The sequence below is a fragment of the Pipistrellus hanaki genome (assembly GCF_964339955.1).
Source record: "Pipistrellus hanaki genome assembly, chromosome: 17".
Classification (NCBI taxonomy): domain Eukaryota; kingdom Metazoa; phylum Chordata; class Mammalia; order Chiroptera; family Vespertilionidae; genus Pipistrellus; species Pipistrellus hanaki.
The window spans coordinates 18777376-18796994 of NC_140519.1; the positions used below are offsets into that span (position 1 = coordinate 18777376).

The following is a 19619-nucleotide window of genomic DNA, read 5'->3' on the forward strand; positions in this document are numbered from 1 at the left end:
ACTTGCAACAACATGAATGCAAAGTGAAATATATGTCAGCTGGATAAGGACAAAAAAACCATATGATTTCACTCTTATGGTACTATAAAACAACAAACAAACAAACAAACAAACCAAAATAAAAGAAAAACAAATTCATGGATACAGACTACAGATTGGTGGTTACTAGAGGGAAAAATGGAGGAGGGGAGGAGGGCAGAATTAAAGCGGATCAATTACCTGGTGACAGATGGAAACTAGACTTTGGGTAGCAAGCAAGCTATAGCGCACACAGATATTTAATTGTAACGCTGTGTACCGGAAACTTATATAATGTTATTGACCAATGCTACCTCAATTAAAAAAAAGTTAGTGTTTTTCTCAAAAGAACATTTTCTTTGACAGACATCAGTTTCTAATAGAATTGACAGGTCTGCTCCAACCACAGACAAGAGGAGAAACAGTGCAGAGATGGAAGACGCTGACAAAGCCTTGCCACGCTAGCAGTCAGCAGCTGTGCATCGCTGCTGGTTGCCCAGGACCAAACCAGAGAGGGTCGGACCTGCATTGCCACCATGTGCCCACCATCCAGATATCATGGCTGACATGCACACATAAGGAACTGTTTGACATTGAAACGGGGACTCAGAACTGTTGGACATTGAAATTAGGACTCAAACATTTTTTGTTATTAGATGCTTATTTCTAGTCTGCAGAGGCAAGATTTTTTTAAAGGAAAGAAATGGGAGGAAATAGATACAGAGGCAAAGAAGCATTGAACACACTGTCAAACTATAGCAGGAAGGCTAGGGAGGGTTCGCGGGAGGACGTAAGAGATCAACTGAAGGACTTGCATGCATGCATATAAGCATAACCAATGGATACAAGACACTGGGTGGGGGGCAGGTGAGGGCATGTACTGGAAGGTAGGGGAGGCATGGGGGAGGTCAATGGGGGGAAAAAGGAGACATATGTACTACTATTTGTAATACTTAAAAAAATAAAGTAAAATGATGCATGCAAAAAAAAGAGATCAGTCTCTAATATTTTATCCATTTGTATTTGTTTTTACCTTTTAAATATTAGTTACTAATATTTTTATAAAACAAGATGAATCTGACCTAAAACAGGAACGTGGAATTTTTCTTTTCTCCCCGCTCCTTTGAATTTACTTCTATGCTCATTGTAACAAATCCAAACAATATAGACGTTTATAAAATAAAAAAGTCTAAAATAGAAAGTATTTTTTCTTAAGTTTCTATACCTCAAGTTCCATTTCTCCAGTAATAACTTTTAATATTTTGATGTGCATTCTTCTTTTCTATGTATATATAAACATATCTTTACATGTAATTATAAACATAAAACAGAACCATACCAATATATAGTTGTTCAGCAGCTTACTTCTTTCCAACTTAGCAGTATATCATGAACATATTTCCAATCATTTTACTTCATTCTTATTAATAGCACAATAGCATTCTATTATTTAATATACTGTAATTTATTTATCAATATATTATTAATGCATATTTAGGTTCCTCCAAACTTTTTGTTAGAAAAAAATGCTGCCAAAAACATTTTTGTCATATTTCTTTATAATTTATGCTAGTACTTTTACAGTATAAATATCTAAACATGGGTTACGGCACATAGGATGTATATATTGATATTTTTGGTAGTGAGTTTTTACCTATTTGATACACAAAGCAGGGACAGTATTCAGAATATAGGGAAGGAACACAAACCAGGGTCCAATACTTCTGGGCATTGTCTAACCTGTATTATGGAAGTAGCTTGACTTTTGAGCATCATGGAATCTTCTTCTGCAGGATAAATTTATATCACATTCAAACTGGTAACAGATAAGTTATGTGTGGAGCTCTGGCTAGATCCACTTCTGATTTCAGAGCTCTCACAGCCAATTCTTTCAGTGAAAATGAAAATTAATACAGTTTCATTGAAGCTTCAAATAGGGCAGACAGATCCTCTTCTGACTGAGGGCGTGGTGCAAGTTTGGTGACTCTTTCCTGAAACAGTAAACAAAAGGAGTCACTCAGGGCTTTGAAAAGGCAGTTTGTGAAAGCTACTAGGTTATGCAAATTAACTTGGGCACAAGAAACAATGACTTTATAATAGTTCTATCTTTAAAGGTCATATTTCTTGTTTGCTTCATACTAATTGACTCCCAACTCAAAAGTTTATCAAGTGACGCATCTTTCCCACAAAGCTTTTGCATTTTACTTTTCAATTGCAGTTTACATTCAACATTATTTTGTCTTAGTTTCAGGTGTACAGCATAGGGGTTAGACAACCATATACTTTTCAAAGAGATCCTCCAACATTTCAAGTACCCACCTGGCACCACACAAAGTTATTACACTACTATTGGCGAGCTTTCAAATGCCTATATCTTGCCTAATTGTCCTTGCCTTATGCCCTGCTAATAGCCTTCTGCTCAAATGTACAGAACTAAACCAATCTCAGGACAAACACCTCCTATAATGACCAAACTGCATTGGTCAGCAATCTTGGCCAGGTGCGGAGAGCACTGTCCCAGGCTCAGCAAAGAAAACAGAACCAGGTCATCCCTGACTTCAAAGACTGTATATTTTGCAACTTGAACTTCTGGGATAGTCAAAAGAACTTCATTAGGACATAATTTTCAGGCTATGGGCAACAAGGGACTCCCTTTTAAAATATTAACTAAGGTTTTATCTCTATGGTTGCAAACGAATTTGGTGATTTGCTTAATTTTTTCCATTGATTATTGAGTCAAGTCAGCAGAGCTAGCCAGCACATGCTTTTGCTATTTATATTCTCATTGGTGGCTCCTTGATTTCTCTGGGACAGGAGATTAATAGGTATTATAACGACTACTCTGTGTCCAAATTTCTGGGTCTAAATAAAATTTTAAAAATGTAGCAGTTTGGGTCTCTCGGTCTGTTTGCTTGTGCTGAGCACTTATTTGGGAGCACACCTGGTGGAAGAGGGAAGCTCCATGAGGGCAGGGCTATGATTTCTTGGATGATACCAAAAGCATAGGCAATAACAACAAAAAAGCAGATAAATTGGACTACATCAAAATTAAAAACTTTTATGCATCAGAAGACACTATCAAGAGAATGAAAAGATAACTAATAGAATGGGGAAAATATTTGTAAGTCAGTATCTGATAAGGGATTAATATCCAGATATACAAATAATTGCTACAATTTAACAACAAGAACTCCCAGACAACCCAATTAAAAAACAGGCAAAGGATCCCTGGCCAGTATGGCTCAGTTGGTTGGAGTGGTCCCATGCACTCAAGGGTTGTGGATTTGATCCCCAGACAGGGCACATATAGGGGCAACTGATTGATATTTCTCTCCCTCTCCCTCTCCCTCCCTCCCTCCCTCCCTCCCTCCCTCCCTCCCTCCTTCCCTCCCTTCTTTCCTCCCTCTCCTCTCCTCTCCTCTCCTCTCCTCTCCTCTCCTCTCCTCTCCTCTCCTTTCTCTTTCTCTCTCTCTCTCTCTCTCTCTCTCTCTCTCTCTCTCTCTCTCTCCCGCCCCCCCCCCCCTCTCTCTCTCTCTCCAATCAATGTAAGCATGTCCTTGGGTGAAGATTTTTTTAAAAAAGGAAGCCTGGCCAGCATGGCTCAGTGTTTGAGCGTCGACCTATGAATCAGGAGGTCATGTTTGGTTTTTGGTAGGGTCACATGCCCAGGTTTCGGGCTTGATCCCCAGTGTGGGGCATGCAGGAGGCAGCTGATCAATGACTCTCTCTCCTCATTGATGTTTCCATCTCTCTCCCCATTCCTCTCTAAAATCAATACAAATATATTTTTTAAAAAAGGAAAAAAATAGCAGAGGGCTTGACTAGACATTTCTCAAAGGAAGATTATATAAACAGGCAATAAGTACATGGAAAAAGCACAACATTGTCATTAGGGAAATACAAGTCAGAACCACAATGAATTTCCACTCACACTCATTAGAATGGCTTTTAAAAAAATAAAAATAATAATTGTTTAAAAGTGTTAGATGTGGAGAATCTGGAACTTTTGAGCATTGTAAAATGGTGTGTATGTAAAATGGTATAACCACCATGGAAAATAGCCTGGCAGTTCCTCAAAAAATTAAGCATAGAATTACCCAAATAAATCTAAATCAGGGACCAAAACAGATACTTGTAAACCAATGTTCCTAGCAGCACTATTCACAAGAGCCGAAGTGGAATCAACCCAAATAAATGTCTAGCTGCAGATGAATGGATAAGCAAAATACGGTATATCCACACAATGGAATATTAGTCAGCTACAAAAAGGAATGAAGTTCTAAAACACCGAAGACATATGCTAAGTGAAATAGGCAAAACAGCAGTTCAAATATTGTATAATTCCACTTTCACGAAGTACCTAGAACAGGCAAATTCATAAGGATAGAAAGTAGAATAGAGGTTACCAGGGGTTGGGGGAAAGGGACAGAGGGGGCAATGGTAATATTATTTATTATTACACAATAGAGCAGAACTTTTATTTGGGATGATTAAATAGTTCTGGAAATGGACAGTGGTGATGGTTGCACAAGATTGTAAATGCACTTAATGGCACTAAATTGTATATTTAAAAATGGTTAAAATAGTTGATTTTGTTAGGTATATTTTACCATAATTTAAAAATTAATTAAAAAAAAAGAAAAAGAAAGGATGGATGGACAGATGGGAGAAGAATGGGAGTCAACACTGATGAGTATGGATAAAGCCAAGATAAAATTGTACATCCCAGCAGATCTTTTAGAGACCTCAACACTTTCTGAAAATCTGTAGCAAGGTCCAGAGACGTGGTCATGGTGACCTATGTATGCCTTTGTGGCAGGGGCAAGAAGTGAAGAGCGCTGTCCCATCACTGGGTTGATAATGGAGTTGTAAGTCTTATTGGATGAGCTAAAAGGCCCTTCAAATGATCTTGTTCACCTTTGGTGAAGTAGTTCAGGACTCTCAGAAGTGTTTCAGGCCACGCTGAGCTGATTTCAGATTTCTAAACCCCAATGACTGGTTAAATGGCCACAAGGACATAACGTCTGTGATATATCCCCCCACATATCATCGATGCCGTATAAAAGCTAACCTCGCCGGGACCGGTTTGGCTCAATGGATGGAGCGTTGGCTTGGGGACTGAAGGGTCCTGGGTTCGATTCCGGTCAAGGGCATGTACTTTGGTTGCGGGCATATCCCCAGTAGGGGGTGCGCAAGAGGCAGCTGATCGATGACTCTCATCGATGTTTCTAACTCTCTATCTCCCTTCCTCTCTGTACAAAATCAATAAAATATATTAAAAAAAAAAAAAAAAAGCTAAACTCTCAGAATCAAGATGTGCTCTGCAATGTGTTATTGTTTATAGACATGTAAGACCGAAGGACAACTGATTAACATGGGCACTGAAATCAATCCACACTACTACTTTTTAACACATTCATAAAATAACAACATTTCAGCTGGCCTGCCTTGCCAGAGAGTGGAAGTGCTCATTTTGGTAGACAGCTCTCCTCAGTAATGAAATGTTTTGATTTGAAATGTAAATGTTTCTTTCTAGAAGTTTCAGAAACCCAACTTGGGAGATTAATTTATTCGTGCCCGCTCCCCTTGCAGCCCGGCTACGGCGGTTGGAAGCCTCTGCACACAGGGCTGCTCTTTGCCGCTGCCAGTAGGAGCCGCGGTGTTTGGTCAAGAATACTGGCCTGGTTGTTCCTTCCAGAGGAAAAAAAACCGACCCCTCGTTGCTGAACATAAAAGGAGCTTTATCAAATGTCGACTCCATGAAATAACCTTTTTTTTTTTTTTTTTTTTTTTTTTGCAGGAACCAGTATATCCCCTTCACTACTTTAAATCCTGTGATACTAATAAGTGAGGATTACTGTGCCTCCTGTGCAAAATCTGAAGCTGCCACAGTATTCCTGCGAAGTGTTCACTGTTGCCAAACAAACAAAAAAACCCATGGTAGTTCTTTATTTGCAAGATAAGTTTATTTCTAAGATTCCTTCTAAAGTCCTATGAATATATATATATATATATATATATATATATATATATATATATAACTATTTATATACCTATCTATCTCTATATCTCTCTCTACATTATATATATATATCTCCAAATGTGATAGCTAATTTATTATTTTTAAAAATATTTTTATTGATTTCAGAGAGGAAGGGAGAGGGGAGAGAGATAGAAACATTAACGATGAGAATCATTGGTCGGCTGCCTCCTGCATGCCCCACACTGGGGATAGAGCCTGCAACCAGGGCCTGTGCCCTGACCTGGTTCATAGGTCAACATTCAGCCACTGAGCCACACCAGCCAGGCTGATAGTTAATTTAAATGAACAATGTTTCTAACATGATCAAAAGGGAAAAAGATAAGTTTGCAAGATAAGTTTATTTCTAAGATTCCTTCTAAAAAGATAAGTTTGCAAGATAAGTTTATTTCTAAGATTCCTTCTAAAGTCCTGTGAATATATATATAGATAGATAGATAGATAGATAGATAGATAGATAGATATTCCTGTTGGGGCTGCTTCATGAATACAGCCTGAGGGAATCCTACTTTGTGGACATGACTTGTATGCCAAAGGTTCCATTTACCCTGCATCTTTTGTGGAACAAAAAACGTAGTTTTGTCAATTAAAGTTTTGCTATCTGTATTTCCCAGCTTGATATGTATGCTGAGGCATTCAGAAGAATACCTAATTAATTTGCTATTTTAGTGGACGGACTCAAATGTTAATCTGGAACAGCTTCCGAAAGCGAAGTCTGAGCAAGGTAGAATTAAAACAGTGAACACTTGCCAATGTGTCCTGATGCCTGGAAGACGCATTGCCACCAGCAGTTAAATGGCCAATAATATACAGTTCCACCTGAAAATTATCAATACCATCCACAGAGGTTGACTAACACATATTTCTAAATACTTTCTTGGGCTATGTAAGCAGAACTTTTCAGAGGACCCCTTGCAGAATGGATACTCTCACTGGAATTATACTGTAAGACCAGACCTACATCAAAATCCTAATGATCATTTGCTCTCTGGTCCCTGGACAATTGCTCATTGTTATTGGTTGATGACCATGTCAATCTAAGGAAATTTCTCAAAAAGTTACCACCATTCAGCCATTAAGCTCAGCTGGTATAAGAGGAAAGGGTTGCAGGTATGTATTCATTCAATATGTTTACTAGTCCATGCTAGATGCAATAGAAGATGGATGACCAAAACAGACAGGTTCCAAGGCTTTATGGAACTTACGGTCTAATAGATTTGGGTAAAATAATTGGAATGGTCATGTTTTTTTTTTGCCATTTAGTCCCTTGGATTGTGGGTTAGAACCAAGGGTTTGTGAGTTAGCCTGGGAGCTTTGCTACTTTATGAAACTCCTCTTTTCTCATTCTCTTATATTTTTATATAAAATAGAGTCCAATGATTCTCAGTCTATATCAGAGAAACTGGTGTCCCATGGGCCATGTTTGCTTTGTACATTGGTAAGTGAGGGGATTCAATACAAACATCCAGGTTGTGAATTTTTCTTGAAAACTGGAAGTTCTACCAACACTGGGATCTGAATTTCTACTTGGATGTAATAAATCGTAGCTAAAAAGAGGCTTACTCAATGAAATAAGCCATGAGTTTTCCAGTTCACCAAAGCCCCCACCACTTGCCATTTCCTTAAATTACTTTGTTCATTGCTGCTACCTCCCTGGCTCCCGTGGAAATGAATGAACCCATACAAATATTACCTTAGATGAGCAGGGGGCTTCAAAATTCTAAGCTTTTGCTAAGTAGGGAAGAAGCTAGTGTGAGGCCCTTGCTTAACTGGAGTGGGGTTGAGTAGGATGCTGTGTGGGGATATTCCAGTTAACTCTGTTCCCATTTCAGGGATACAGACTCATGACCATCTTTGGGCAGACATGCCTTATCTTCATGTCCTCACAGTGTTCAAGTGCTCCTGGCTTTCCCATTTTGGAAAGGACTAAGGGAGCACTCAGCATGGGGAGCACTCCAGCCCTCTGTTTTATGGTATTGTCTTGTTAGGATCTGATGCTATAGCACAGGGGTATCTGGGTATCTGATCCAAATGGGAGAGAGGTCCAATGGGGGTTGAACTCTCCTCATGCAAACCTAGAGAGGGGAAATTCTACATTTATTACAACTTTTCTACCAAATAAAGAATAGTTCAGTTTAAGTTCTTTATCACCATTTAAATAAATAAGACCCAAAGTGACGCTGATAATGCATATTATATATTTTATGTTTATGTATAAAATATACAATCCCCCAAATATGTAAAACAGCGATTGATTTTATAGTAGTCTTAAAGGCCATGCTTATTCTACACAAAATTGCAGGAATCTGGAATTCTTTATAATGCAAAAAACGCTATTGGTGGCTCTTTAGCAACAGCTTCTTATCTAGTTTTACAGGGGACTCTTACAAGAGCAGGAATGGAGAAAAGGGAAATTTTGCCACACCTCAATGTAAATGCGGCTTGTTTATGCCTTGCATTTTTAATAAAGGCTCCTTTCAGTTTCATCATGAAAGTTTCACACATGCCCCAGGTTTATGGAAGACCATGAAGGCGAGGGAGCCTTGGCCCCTTCCCCTGGGGAAAGGGAGCGCGGGGCCATCTGGTGGAGGAGAACTGGGGGCCGCCTGAGGACCCCTGAGTCTTCCTCTCTCCCCACGGGCCCCGGGTGGGATGCTGCCTCCTCTCTCTCTCTCTCTCTCTCTCTCTCTCTCTCTCTCTCTCTCTCTCTCTCTTAAATATATTTCTTTATTGATTTCAGAGAGGAAGGGAGAGGGAGAGAGAGATAGAAACATCAATGAGAGAGAATCACTGATTGGTTGCCTCCTGCACGCCCCCCACTGGGGATGTGCCCGCAACCATGGTACATGCCCTTGACCTGAATCGAACCTGGGACGCTCTATCCACTGAGCCAAACCAGCTAGGGCTGCTCTGCATCTCTTACCTGGGGCAGGGTTCCTTTCACCAAGGCGGGGATGTCGGCCCTGGAGTAGCCAATGGCAGCGAGGCCGTCCTCCACCTCCAGGTCCAGCAGGAGTTTCCGGAGGGCATCAGCCAGAACCGGCCCAGCATCTGCCCTCCTGGCGGTGCGGATGTCGGCCCCTGGAAGACACAAAGCGCTGACTGTGGGCGGAGGGGAGGAAGCTGGCCCTGAGTGTAGCTCAGTCACATGGGTAGCTGATGTATAACCTTCTGCTGGCTCCCCAGGCGGAGGAAAAGGGCCCCAATGTGCCTACCACATGGAGGCCGGCCCAGCGGGCAAGCCTGCAGGAGACAGATGGGCCAGGCCAGTGCGGAGGAGCCCACTGGGGCGGCTAACCCGGCTCTCACCTTCCCAATGGGCTCCTTAACCCTTGGGGGGTGGGGGTGGGGGGGAGACAAGGAACAGAGCCAAAGAAAAGAGGCCCGGGAAGGAGGCCGAGAAAGAAGGCTGGTGTTGGAATGGAGGAGGAGGAGGAGGAGGAGGAGGAGGAGGAGGAGGAGGAGGAGGAGGAGGAGGAGGAGGAGAAGAAGAAGAAGAAGAAGAAGAAGAAGAAGAAGAAGAAGAAGAAGAAGAAGAAGAAGAAGAAGAAGAAGAAGAAGAAGCATCAGCAGCATTTGTGGCAGAAAACACAGCTTATGCCACTTCCAAGGCCTGGAATTTGCTGACATCTAGAGGTAGTACGTGTTCAATGTCTTTTTTCTCACAGCAACCTTTACAGAAGAGACAAACCCTTTGCAAAAACCCTTTGTGAGATAAGAATCTGTGTAAGTATGAACACGCCAAACACTGCCTGCCAAAAAGGAAGAAGATGACAAAAATGGATCCTGTGCGGCCAGGACGGAAAGTATTTCCTTTCTACAGCTATAAAAAGTTTTTATTTTGGACTCTGTTGCCAGTAGGCAAAGCAGTTTCCTCTACAGAACTAGTCAGACAGAACCAAGTACAGGAAGACTCTCAGAAAACGGTTTTTAATAGGTAGGTGCTGATTTTGGTGGAGGGTGGGAGAAGGCTGACAAGCGTTGGAGGTGGAAAAGGGCAGAACTGGACGTAATGGATAATTAACACACAACATTAGAGAGACATCAGTCTGGAAGAGCCAGGGGGCTCTGCCCGTAGGAAGGGCGGTGGTGACCGCTCCCAGATGAATGAAACTTGGCTCCCCTGACTCCATCTATGCCAGCTGAACGCACTCACGGCCTGGAAGGGAAGCCCTTTACAAATGGAACGTAGCATTAGTTATTATCCAGAATGCCTCAAGCCGCCGTCCACGTCCACTTTCTCCGTAGTGTTTAAAAGGGGCCTAGCATGTACGTTTCACCTCCATCCTGAAGCACAGGATTAAATCAATTTTAACCTCTCTCTCTAGGACAGTGAGAACTGGTTGAGTAATCCTGGAGAAGGATAAATAGAACCAGATACGGGGCTGGTTGGTGAAGCAGCTGGGGTAGGAAGGTAAACCTTGCCTGACAAGACCAGTCTATACTACACAGCAGCAGCTAAAATATGGAGTAGGTGGAGAGGCAACACACGATACGAGGTTTATGAGATTTTTATTTTCTTGGGATTGCTGCCATAAAACACACCACCAAAACCTCTGGGTTTTTCTACGAAGTGTTTTAGAAAAAAAGAGAGAGGGTAGGAAAGTGAATACCTTGGTATACAACTAAGAAAACCTAAGATTCCTTAGGGAATCAAAATAGGAATGGCCACGTATAGAATAATATTAATCAAAGTTTCCGATGCAACGAGAAAGAACTGGTGGGTTCTTCCGGCCAGGGTTTTGTCTTACAGAGGAATTGCTTTCTCAGTCATTTTGGTGGTTGTCTGGAATGTCAGCTGTATGTTCTCTTAAGATTTTCCCCATTTATCATGCATGTAGCCTACTATTGGGGATCCTGTCTATTTACACGGTCTGTGTATTTCCAAAGGCATCTGAGTCCCAATAAATGGCTGAACAACATCCCTAGTCCCAGAGGGAACAGGAACACGAGATCCTTGGCAAAGGTGGCATCACATTTGCGACAGCACACGCAGGAAAAGCAAGCCCTGGGCTTCTTTCCTGAGCATGCCAGGAGCACACATGTCAGAGTGAGAGAGGAGTGAGCGTGAAGAGGCCCCGCGGAAGGATGTCTGTGGTCGTTCCCACCTTCTTGGACATAATCTCTCCAACGGCCGGGGCTAGGGGAGTATAATGAAGTTTTCTTTCAGACTTTCCCTTCCTGCCCTAAACACGAGTAGGGGAATAAGATGTTTGGACAGTTAATCAAACACTCAAGAACTTAAAAAAGACGTTTTTGTCTTAGAAAAATACCAAAATTTTACTAAACTAAGCTATTCTGAATATTATTCTATTTCTTGTCAAGATGCAAAAGGAACTTACTTATTATATTCTAAAGAGCAGCAAAAATGTTTGCCTGTGGGGATCTTTTTCTACAGTTTCTAGTTGTTTAGACTCTCTATAATTGGGAATTAGATTCATTTTATCACCTATTAAACACACCGGAATCATTTACTACATTTGTAGTATGTAAAGACTTTCACTTTCCTTGGGGATGAAAACAGGAAATACGATTACTCCAAACTTAACATAAGCGATATTTGGTTCCAGTTCACTGTTACCAGATTGTTAGAACATGAAATTATAAAATTTTAGCACTGAATTGTGCAGGTCAGTGACAAGTTGTTACTAAACTACCTCAAAGCAACATTTTTTTATTTATTTATTTATTTTTAGTATTATCCTTTATCTTTAGAATCAAACCGAGGAAGTGCTCCACCTATGTGAGTCACAGGATTACGAGTAATGATTCATACCCAATATTTCTGCCGTCTCCAGGTGCCGCTCAGGAGACATCTGGGCTGTGAAGGTGAACACCGCTGGCGAGGTGAGCACCACAGAAAGGCCATGAGGCTGCGGAGGAACAAAACACGGTGACGGGTGGGCCAACCGCATGTTCTAGACATTAAGTTACCCCGAAATCCAAGCAATCAAGCATTGACAAATACATTTATAGCAACTGCAAGGAATAGGAGACTTTAATTAAAAAATGTATTATGATTTTACCACCAGTGGGTGATCCACGTTATAATCCTTTGCTTTATATGTCTTCACTAAGCCTGAAATCGGGTAAGACATTCCATGGCTAGAAAAGAAAGAAAGCCCTTATGTTGGCATAAAGTTATCGGAAATTCAAGATAACAGAAAGATACTCACTATTCTGGGAGAGCTTTTCACAGTCTCTAGACAATACCCTTTTCTCACAAAGTGATCCACTTTGTTTCCCTTGCTATAAAAAATACTGTTATGTATTCAATATTTGGTGTTATTCATAGTAAAACCTCTGAAATACTCAAAATCAAATACTCATAAAATTGTATACCATTAAAACGTGTTAGTACAGAAGACTCTCCCCAAATACATTGGTTAACTTTATAATCTGGAAGAAATTGAGAATTCACTTTGAAGCTTCTTTAATACATTTCGGAGCATGTATTTTTTTTTATCTTGCTCTGCAATATGTTAGCAGTGTGTTCCTGAACAAGCTGACCATGTCAGTGGGAGATTTATAAAGTAAGATGAGATACATCAGACATGTAAGCTTGACCTGCTAGTGATCTGTCCCACCAATGATCAGTACATCCTTTAGAATGGTACATACTAATGGAGTTCAATCACAAATGATTATTCTAGTCTGAAAGACTTTCAAGAAACAGCGCCATGATTTTTATTTATGGGAATATTTGAAGAGGGGGGAATGGAAAAGCTATATCCTCTTGAGTTCTTACTGAACAAATAGGATAATATTATAGTTTAATAGACAATTCAGGAGATATACATTGTTAGAAGTTAGTGTCATTACAATTAATGTATTAAAAATAAAATATTTTATAACAGTACAATGGCCTGTAAGTCTATTAAATATTAGATAGCTTATTCACCAAAAAAAATTTACATTTCGTAGAAAGATGAAATATTTGGTGAAGTGTATGATTATCTATCAAATATAAGGGGGGTGGGCCCTAGCCTATCATCTTTCATGAGAGATCAAAAGCTATGAGTCCTCTGAGTTGTTGGGTATTTTGGAATATGTTTTACATTTCTCAGGCTCCAAAGTATTCAGAAAATTATTTCCTAGTGTGCCTTCATGATGTGAAAGGGTTAATGTAGCTTTAAAAGGTACCGTTCTAATTATAGCCAATATTTTAGTTAACTTATTTTATTTTAATAGTTGTATATGTTCTTTGTAAAAAATTAAAAGAATCCATAATTCTATTTCCTCAAGATAACCATTATAGAATATTTCCTTCTAGTCTTTTATGCACAACTTTAATATATATATGATCGATCATACTCTGCATTCAGTTTTAAACAATGCTTTTGTTACTTAATATTCTTTGTAAACTTTTTCCTGTATCACTTTGTATTCTTCTAAAACATTATTTTTAATAGCCTTATTTTATTCTTTGAGAACTACACTTTGGTTAACCATTCCTAATCTATTGGAAATTTAGGTTGCTTCCACATTTTTCAATTATAATAACACTTAGGTGGTTATCCTTATAAGGAAATTCATTGATCATATGGTATGTTTTAAGGCTACATTTTAGAAGTAAAATTAGTGGGACAAAAGGTAAACACATTTTTCAAACTTTGGGGAGATTTTACTCAGTTGCTCCTCTCAGCAGCAGAGTTTGGGGGAGACCATTTATTTTATTGTACTCTCCCTAGCAAATTCTTAATTCTCCATGTTCACTGGTGTTCAATTTGAAGGCAATATACCAGTAAAGTTCTGATCAAATACATTAATTCTGGGCTATTGGCAATGACTCTAATCTCTCTTTTTGTGAGAGATTAGAAGAAAAAATACTGCATTTGAGGTTTTAAAAATCCCCCACAACACATGGAGAGTATGTGGAGCAATCAGAACCCTCATTCACCGCTGGTGGGAATGTAAAATGGTGCAGCTGCTGTGAAAAACAGGAAGTTCCTCAAAATTTAAAATACAATTACCAGCAACTCCACTCCCAGGTATATGTAATCAATAGAAATGACAAGTGTTCATAGCAGCATTAGTCACAATAGCCAAAAAGTGGAAACAACCCAAATGGCCATCACCTGATGAATGGATCAATAAAATGTGAAAAAGCAACACAATGAGATGTTATTTGGCAATAACATGGAATGAAGTACTGATGCAAGCATGAACGAACCACGGAAACATTATGCTACGTTAAAGAAGCCGGATACAAAAGACCAGATATTATATGATCCTATCTGTATGAAATGCCCAGAATAGGCAAATCTATAGAGAGAAAGTAGATTAGTAGTTGCTTAACACTGGGGGTATAGGAGGATTGGCAGGTGAAGGCTAAGAGGTATAGTATTTCTTTTTTGGGGTGATAAAAATGTCCTAAAACTGATTGTGGTAATGGTACCTGTGAATATACTAAAAAACAAAACAAAACCCTGACTTGTTCATTTTAAAAGGTGAATTATATAGTGTGAATTATATCTCAATAAAATTGTTACAAAAAAAAAAAATCCGTGGCCCAATAAATTACATTAGAATGAAGAAAATATTCCAGGACCCTAAGTTAAATACCTTCTTTCCATAACCTATTTAAATATCACCACCTGTCCTACGTTATAAACGGTTTTAAAATTTAAGAGCAGTCGGTTAGGTGAAGAAATAAAATCTCCGATTCGCTCACCACAGATGAACACCAGCATTTCCAAAACCGATGCCAGCAAAGGCACTTGCCAAGTGCATACTGGACCTTGCTTCGAGATCATCGGGGTTTCTGACAGCCCTGTGGACGATATAAATTCCCAACAATAACATATCAGCATTGGCATTTCCTATCGAATAAAGAGCCGCCTGAGGGAAAGAGCTGGGGGAAAAAAAAAAAAGTGGTACTTGGTAGGAAGAAAAATTAGGCAAGTTATTCAAATGACACCTTGTCTTCTAAAGGAAAGCCGAGGGCAAACACATTTTCTCATCAATGGTTTCAGCAGAGGCATAATAAATACGCTGTCAGGCTGCTCGTGGGATAAAAGTGCCCGGGGAAGCAGCGCACTGACCCCTGGATTGGGAGAGCTGCTCCAGCCAAGTGCCCTGAGACTCATTCTTCTTCTTCATTTGTCAGCGACCTTGACCGCCGCTGTGAATGCACTGAGAGTAAACACGCACTCGGAGTGCACGGGGCCCAGACTGGTTCCCGGCACCCGAGACCTTGTCGCCTGGGGCTGCCTGCAGCCCGCCCAGCCATCTTTCTTCCCGTGACACCAAACCCCGATTGGACCCCTCGGGGGACCTCTTTTGTCATCTGTAGGAACGGCACATGTCATTTTAATATTTGTTATTGTGGAAGCGGGATGTTATTGCAGGACAAGCTTTTGCTGGCTCTATTTGTCCCCGGTGCCACTTTGGAAAAGCCAGTTCTCAAAGGCCCCTTTCAGATGCAGCTCGCTGCTTGTCCTGGGGAGGAAGCCTGAGACTGCCAAGCGAACCGCTTCCCACTTGCTTTTTTTTTTGTTGCGATTTCTCCTGGAGCTAAGGGTTCCTGTCATTTCATAACAGGAAAGTTTCCCCCGCTTTCATTCGAAATGGTTAGGCGTTTGAGTCCCCTTTCCAAAACCCAGTGTTCGAGCTGTGTTCCCCGAATAACAAGGCAAAATAGTAAATGATGGAGATTTAGCCTTTCCTCTGTCTGTTTTACCCCCTCACCTCCCACTGCTGCTCCTGCCTTCTGCTCCTGCCCAGACACACCTCGGACAGTTGTCAGTCAGGTGCTTCTGTGCTTCCCGAAGGTCCCTGGGCCTGAAATAGTTCTGTGTCCCCTCCCCGGCTCAGTCCCCGCTCCAGAGCAGCTTCCAGCTCAGGGCCAGAGGAGGGGCCGCCGTGCTCACATGTAGGCCTAACCTGCTGTGTGAGGGGACTAACTTCCCCTCACTCATAACCTCCCCTTAGACTCATAACGCCTAACCTCCCTTATGAGTCTGACTTTGCAGCTGTCTTCATGTCTCAGAGATCAGCTTTCATCTCTAAGTATGTATGTACTCTCCCAGGAGCCTGTTATGGCTATGTCATTCATAAATCTTTCATAACCTTTCAGGAAGCATTTTGTGTCTCCTGGGACAGACAACTCCACACATTTAATTCTTATATTTAGCTCCTCCCAGTGTGCTCACAGGGCCGATTCTGTGTGTCTTTGCCCAGGGCCCAGAGGGCACAGCCAGCATCTGCCTCTGTGGTTCTCTTGTCTGGCACTGGTAGCCAAATCTCAAAGGACATCTCTCCTCATCCTAGCTTTGCTTTTGAGGCGTCAATGAACAAACCTTGTGTCTGCTTCCTTCGTCAATTAGGGACTCCTATTTTACCCTTTTCAGACTGAAGATCCCAGTTTTTAGCTGCACCTCCCGCCCCTCAATCCCTCTCATCTTTCCAGAAGCTTTCTGAGGCTTCTCTACACTCACTGGCTGACCTTTTGGTGAACAGACTTAGGACATGTCAGGATCTGGCATGGTACATTTTACATGAGGGTGGAATGTGTTTTTTGGTTTTTTTTTGTTTTTTTTTTGTTTGTTTGTTTTTGTTCTATTTCTATTCCCTCTGGGTGGCATACCTCTTCAGATACTTGGCGACAATCCGCAGTGCGTGGACTGCCCAGATGTCACTGATTGGGTTGCTGCCCTGGTAGGCTGGCCGAGAGATGGGGTTTGGAGGGCAGGGACTCCGCATGTGGTAGGGAAGGGCAGTGTAGGATTCCAGGGCATGGCTAACAAGAAATAGTTAAAACACACAGGTTGAAAATGTGGTCTTCCTTCCCCCCCCTCCATTAAGATTACAAACTGTCTTGGAAACGTACTCACTCCACTGTGGATATGCTATGTGGTACTGATAACCACAATGCATCCCACTAGTTGGCCCCATGAAGTCCTAACCAGGGGAATTGCCTCTAAGGTTGAATTCACGGGTGTGTCCATCTTCAGAACTGGCCACGGGGGGCCCCCGGGGCAGATTCCTCAGGGCAGGTGTTCTCTTCCTTGGAAAATACGTAGAAGGGCAACTACCATCATTCTTTCTTCCGAACACCCTCCCCTCCTTTGGATTGACAGCGAAGTCTTTGGGCCTTTGAGCTATTCACTTAAAGGTGACTGCGTTGGCCCATTATAAATTTATTATGTAGCTTCCAGTTAGGGAGGGTAATCTTATTTCCAAGTTGTTAGGGGATGATGCTTCAAAGTACTGACAACTTTGACCAGGAAGGAGTTGAACACAACTTTCTCCAGTTTTTTTTGTTTTGTTTTTAGTAGGCAGCATAATGTAGTGGAAAAAAGCAGGCCATGGATTTGGAAACCTGGATTTGAATCCTTCCTCTACTGCCTCCTGCTTGTGTGAACTTCATTCAACAGCTATTAATTGAGTACCTATGGAGTGACAGTTGGTTTGCAAGGGGCACGGACAGATAAGTGAGTAAAGATGGTTCTGCCCTTACCAAGCTCACATGCACTGAGGGAGACAGGCATGTGAAGAGAGGGGTGTGTCAGAAGCAATGTACAGGCCCCCCGGTGGGGGAGAGCGAAGGGCAAAGTGGTCAGTTGTACTTAAGGAGAGGGAAGGTGAGGGTCAGAAAAGGTTCCAACAGGGAGAGAATGCTCCGGTGGAATTGAAAGATGAGTTATCCAAACAGATAGAGAGCAGAGCATTAGGGCATTCCAGGGCCAAAGGAATTTGGACATTGGATAGAAAAGGGTTGAAAGACTTGTAAGGTAAAGGTGTGTGTATATTGATTCTGCAAGTGTGGTGAGGCCAGCATGGAAGACAGAAGGAAGGACTATGGGATGGAAACAGGCTGACTGAGGAGGAGACTACTGCAATCAACTGTCCAGGTAAGACCTGGGAGCAATGAGGCCCGAGAGGAGGGAACAGATGTAAGAGAGATTCTGCTGGCTGGTGTGGGCATTAGAGAAAGGAGATGTCCACACTGAGTCCTGCTGCTCACTATATTAAGGGACGACTCAGGAGAAGAAGCCATGGGGCATGTTGGTGGTGGTGGTGGTGATGGGGGGGGGGGGGGGAGGCTTATTGGAAATTAAAAGAATTACCAAGATTTTATCAAATTTCCATTTAAAAACTGTACCACTGAGGAAGAAAATTATACTTCTATGCTGCAGATTTTGAAATATGTTCTGATTTGAGATTTAGAATATGAAGAAATGTGTGTGTGTGAAAATGGATGAAATAGGGCAATTTGGGACATGCTGAATGTGACGTGCCCATGGGACCTCCATGAAGCCACTGGAATGAATGGCCAGAGCTTAAGCAGCTCACAGCCTGGAGCTCAGAAGCAAGGTCGATGGCAGAAGCCACTGATTAGGAAGCCATCGCACACGGAGCTGAAGCTCAGGGAGCCTGCAATAGACTATGGGTAAGTGGCTAAACATCTCAAAGGGAGTTCTCACCTGGCACAGAGCTGTGGTGAAGTGATATGTGTATAAAGTGCTGACAGGGTGTGCAGGGTCCAGCTCAGAGGATGTCAGCTCCCATCCCTGCCTTCTTCCGTGCGGTGGCATCCCTGGGCACTCCCTGATTAGTGTAGCCACGAGGCATACCAGTGAGGACATGGCTCCTTTTGCCATGTCCGTGGCCACAGCTGTGGCAGGGATGGTCCATCCTGAACAGCAGGTTTGTGGCTCACCCAGGGCCTCACTTATTCACTAACCTACTCACTAACAGTGTCCTTGTTTTCATCTAGGAAAAGGAATAACGACAGTCCACGCCTATTGGGGTTGCTATGGCGTGCTAACCAATGAATGCTTAGTAAGTACTTCCAGTAAGAAAATACTGTACTCTTTCTAGCTGGTGTTGAGCATGGGCCATCTCTCTGAACCACTGGCACAAGCGCCACAAGACCGGAGGCAAGAGAAAGCCCTACCACAAGAAGTGAAAACATGAGCTGGGACATCCTGTGTCAAAACTACGATTGGCCCCTGCCATACACACCCAGTCGGTGTGTGGAGAGGCAACGAGAAGTCGGGAGCCTTGAGGCTGGACGTGAGCAACTTCTCCTGGGGCTCAGAGTACTATACACACAAAACAAGGATCACTGATGTTGTCTAGACCACATCCAACAATGAACTGGTCTGCACCAAGACCCTAGTAAAGAACTGTATCCTGCTCATTGACAATACGGTACCCACAGGGGTACGAGTCCCACGAGGCACTGCCTCCAGGCTGGAAAAAGGGGGTCAAGCAGACTCTCAAGGAGGAAGAGATTTTAAACAAAAAGCGATCCAAGAAAATTCAGAAGAAATATGATGAAAGGGAAAAGAATGCCACCATCAGCAGTCTTCTAGAGGAGCAGTTCAGACAGGGCAGGCTTCTTGCATGCATCACTGCACAACCAGCCTTGGCTGAGGAGACGGTTATGTCTTAGAGGGCAAGGAGCTGGAGTTCCAGCTGAGGAAAATCAAGGCCCAGAAAAGCAAATAAATCCCCCTCCTATCTTAGCTCATGTAATAAAGGTGCTTACTGTTCTTTAAAAAATAAATAAATAGCCAGCACCGGTTTGGCTCAGTGGATAGAGCGTCGGCCT

At 42.0% G+C, this 19619-nt stretch overlaps 1 protein-coding gene across 5 annotated transcripts in view; it reads right to left on the minus strand.

The window, feature by feature from the left end:
* Positions 1-414: 414 nt before the first annotated feature.
* The window catches only part of ADHFE1 (alcohol dehydrogenase iron containing 1), a 31901-nt gene continuing 12696 nt past the window's right edge, over positions 415-19619 (minus strand). For all 5 annotated transcript variants that reach the window (XM_084864382.1, XM_084864383.1, XM_084864384.1 and 2 more), the window contains 6 exons: positions 16647-16799; positions 14733-14831; positions 12085-12163; positions 11835-11931; positions 8982-9139; positions 415-2009 (listed from right to left, as the gene is read on the minus strand). In XM_084864382.1, coding sequence (XP_084720508.1) covers positions 1926-2009; positions 8982-9139; positions 11835-11931; positions 12085-12163; positions 14733-14831; positions 16647-16799 — 670 coding nt within the window. In that variant the 3' untranslated portion in view covers positions 415-1925. The remainder of the gene's footprint in view (positions 2010-8981; positions 9140-11834; positions 11932-12084; positions 12164-14732; positions 14832-16646; positions 16800-19619) is intronic.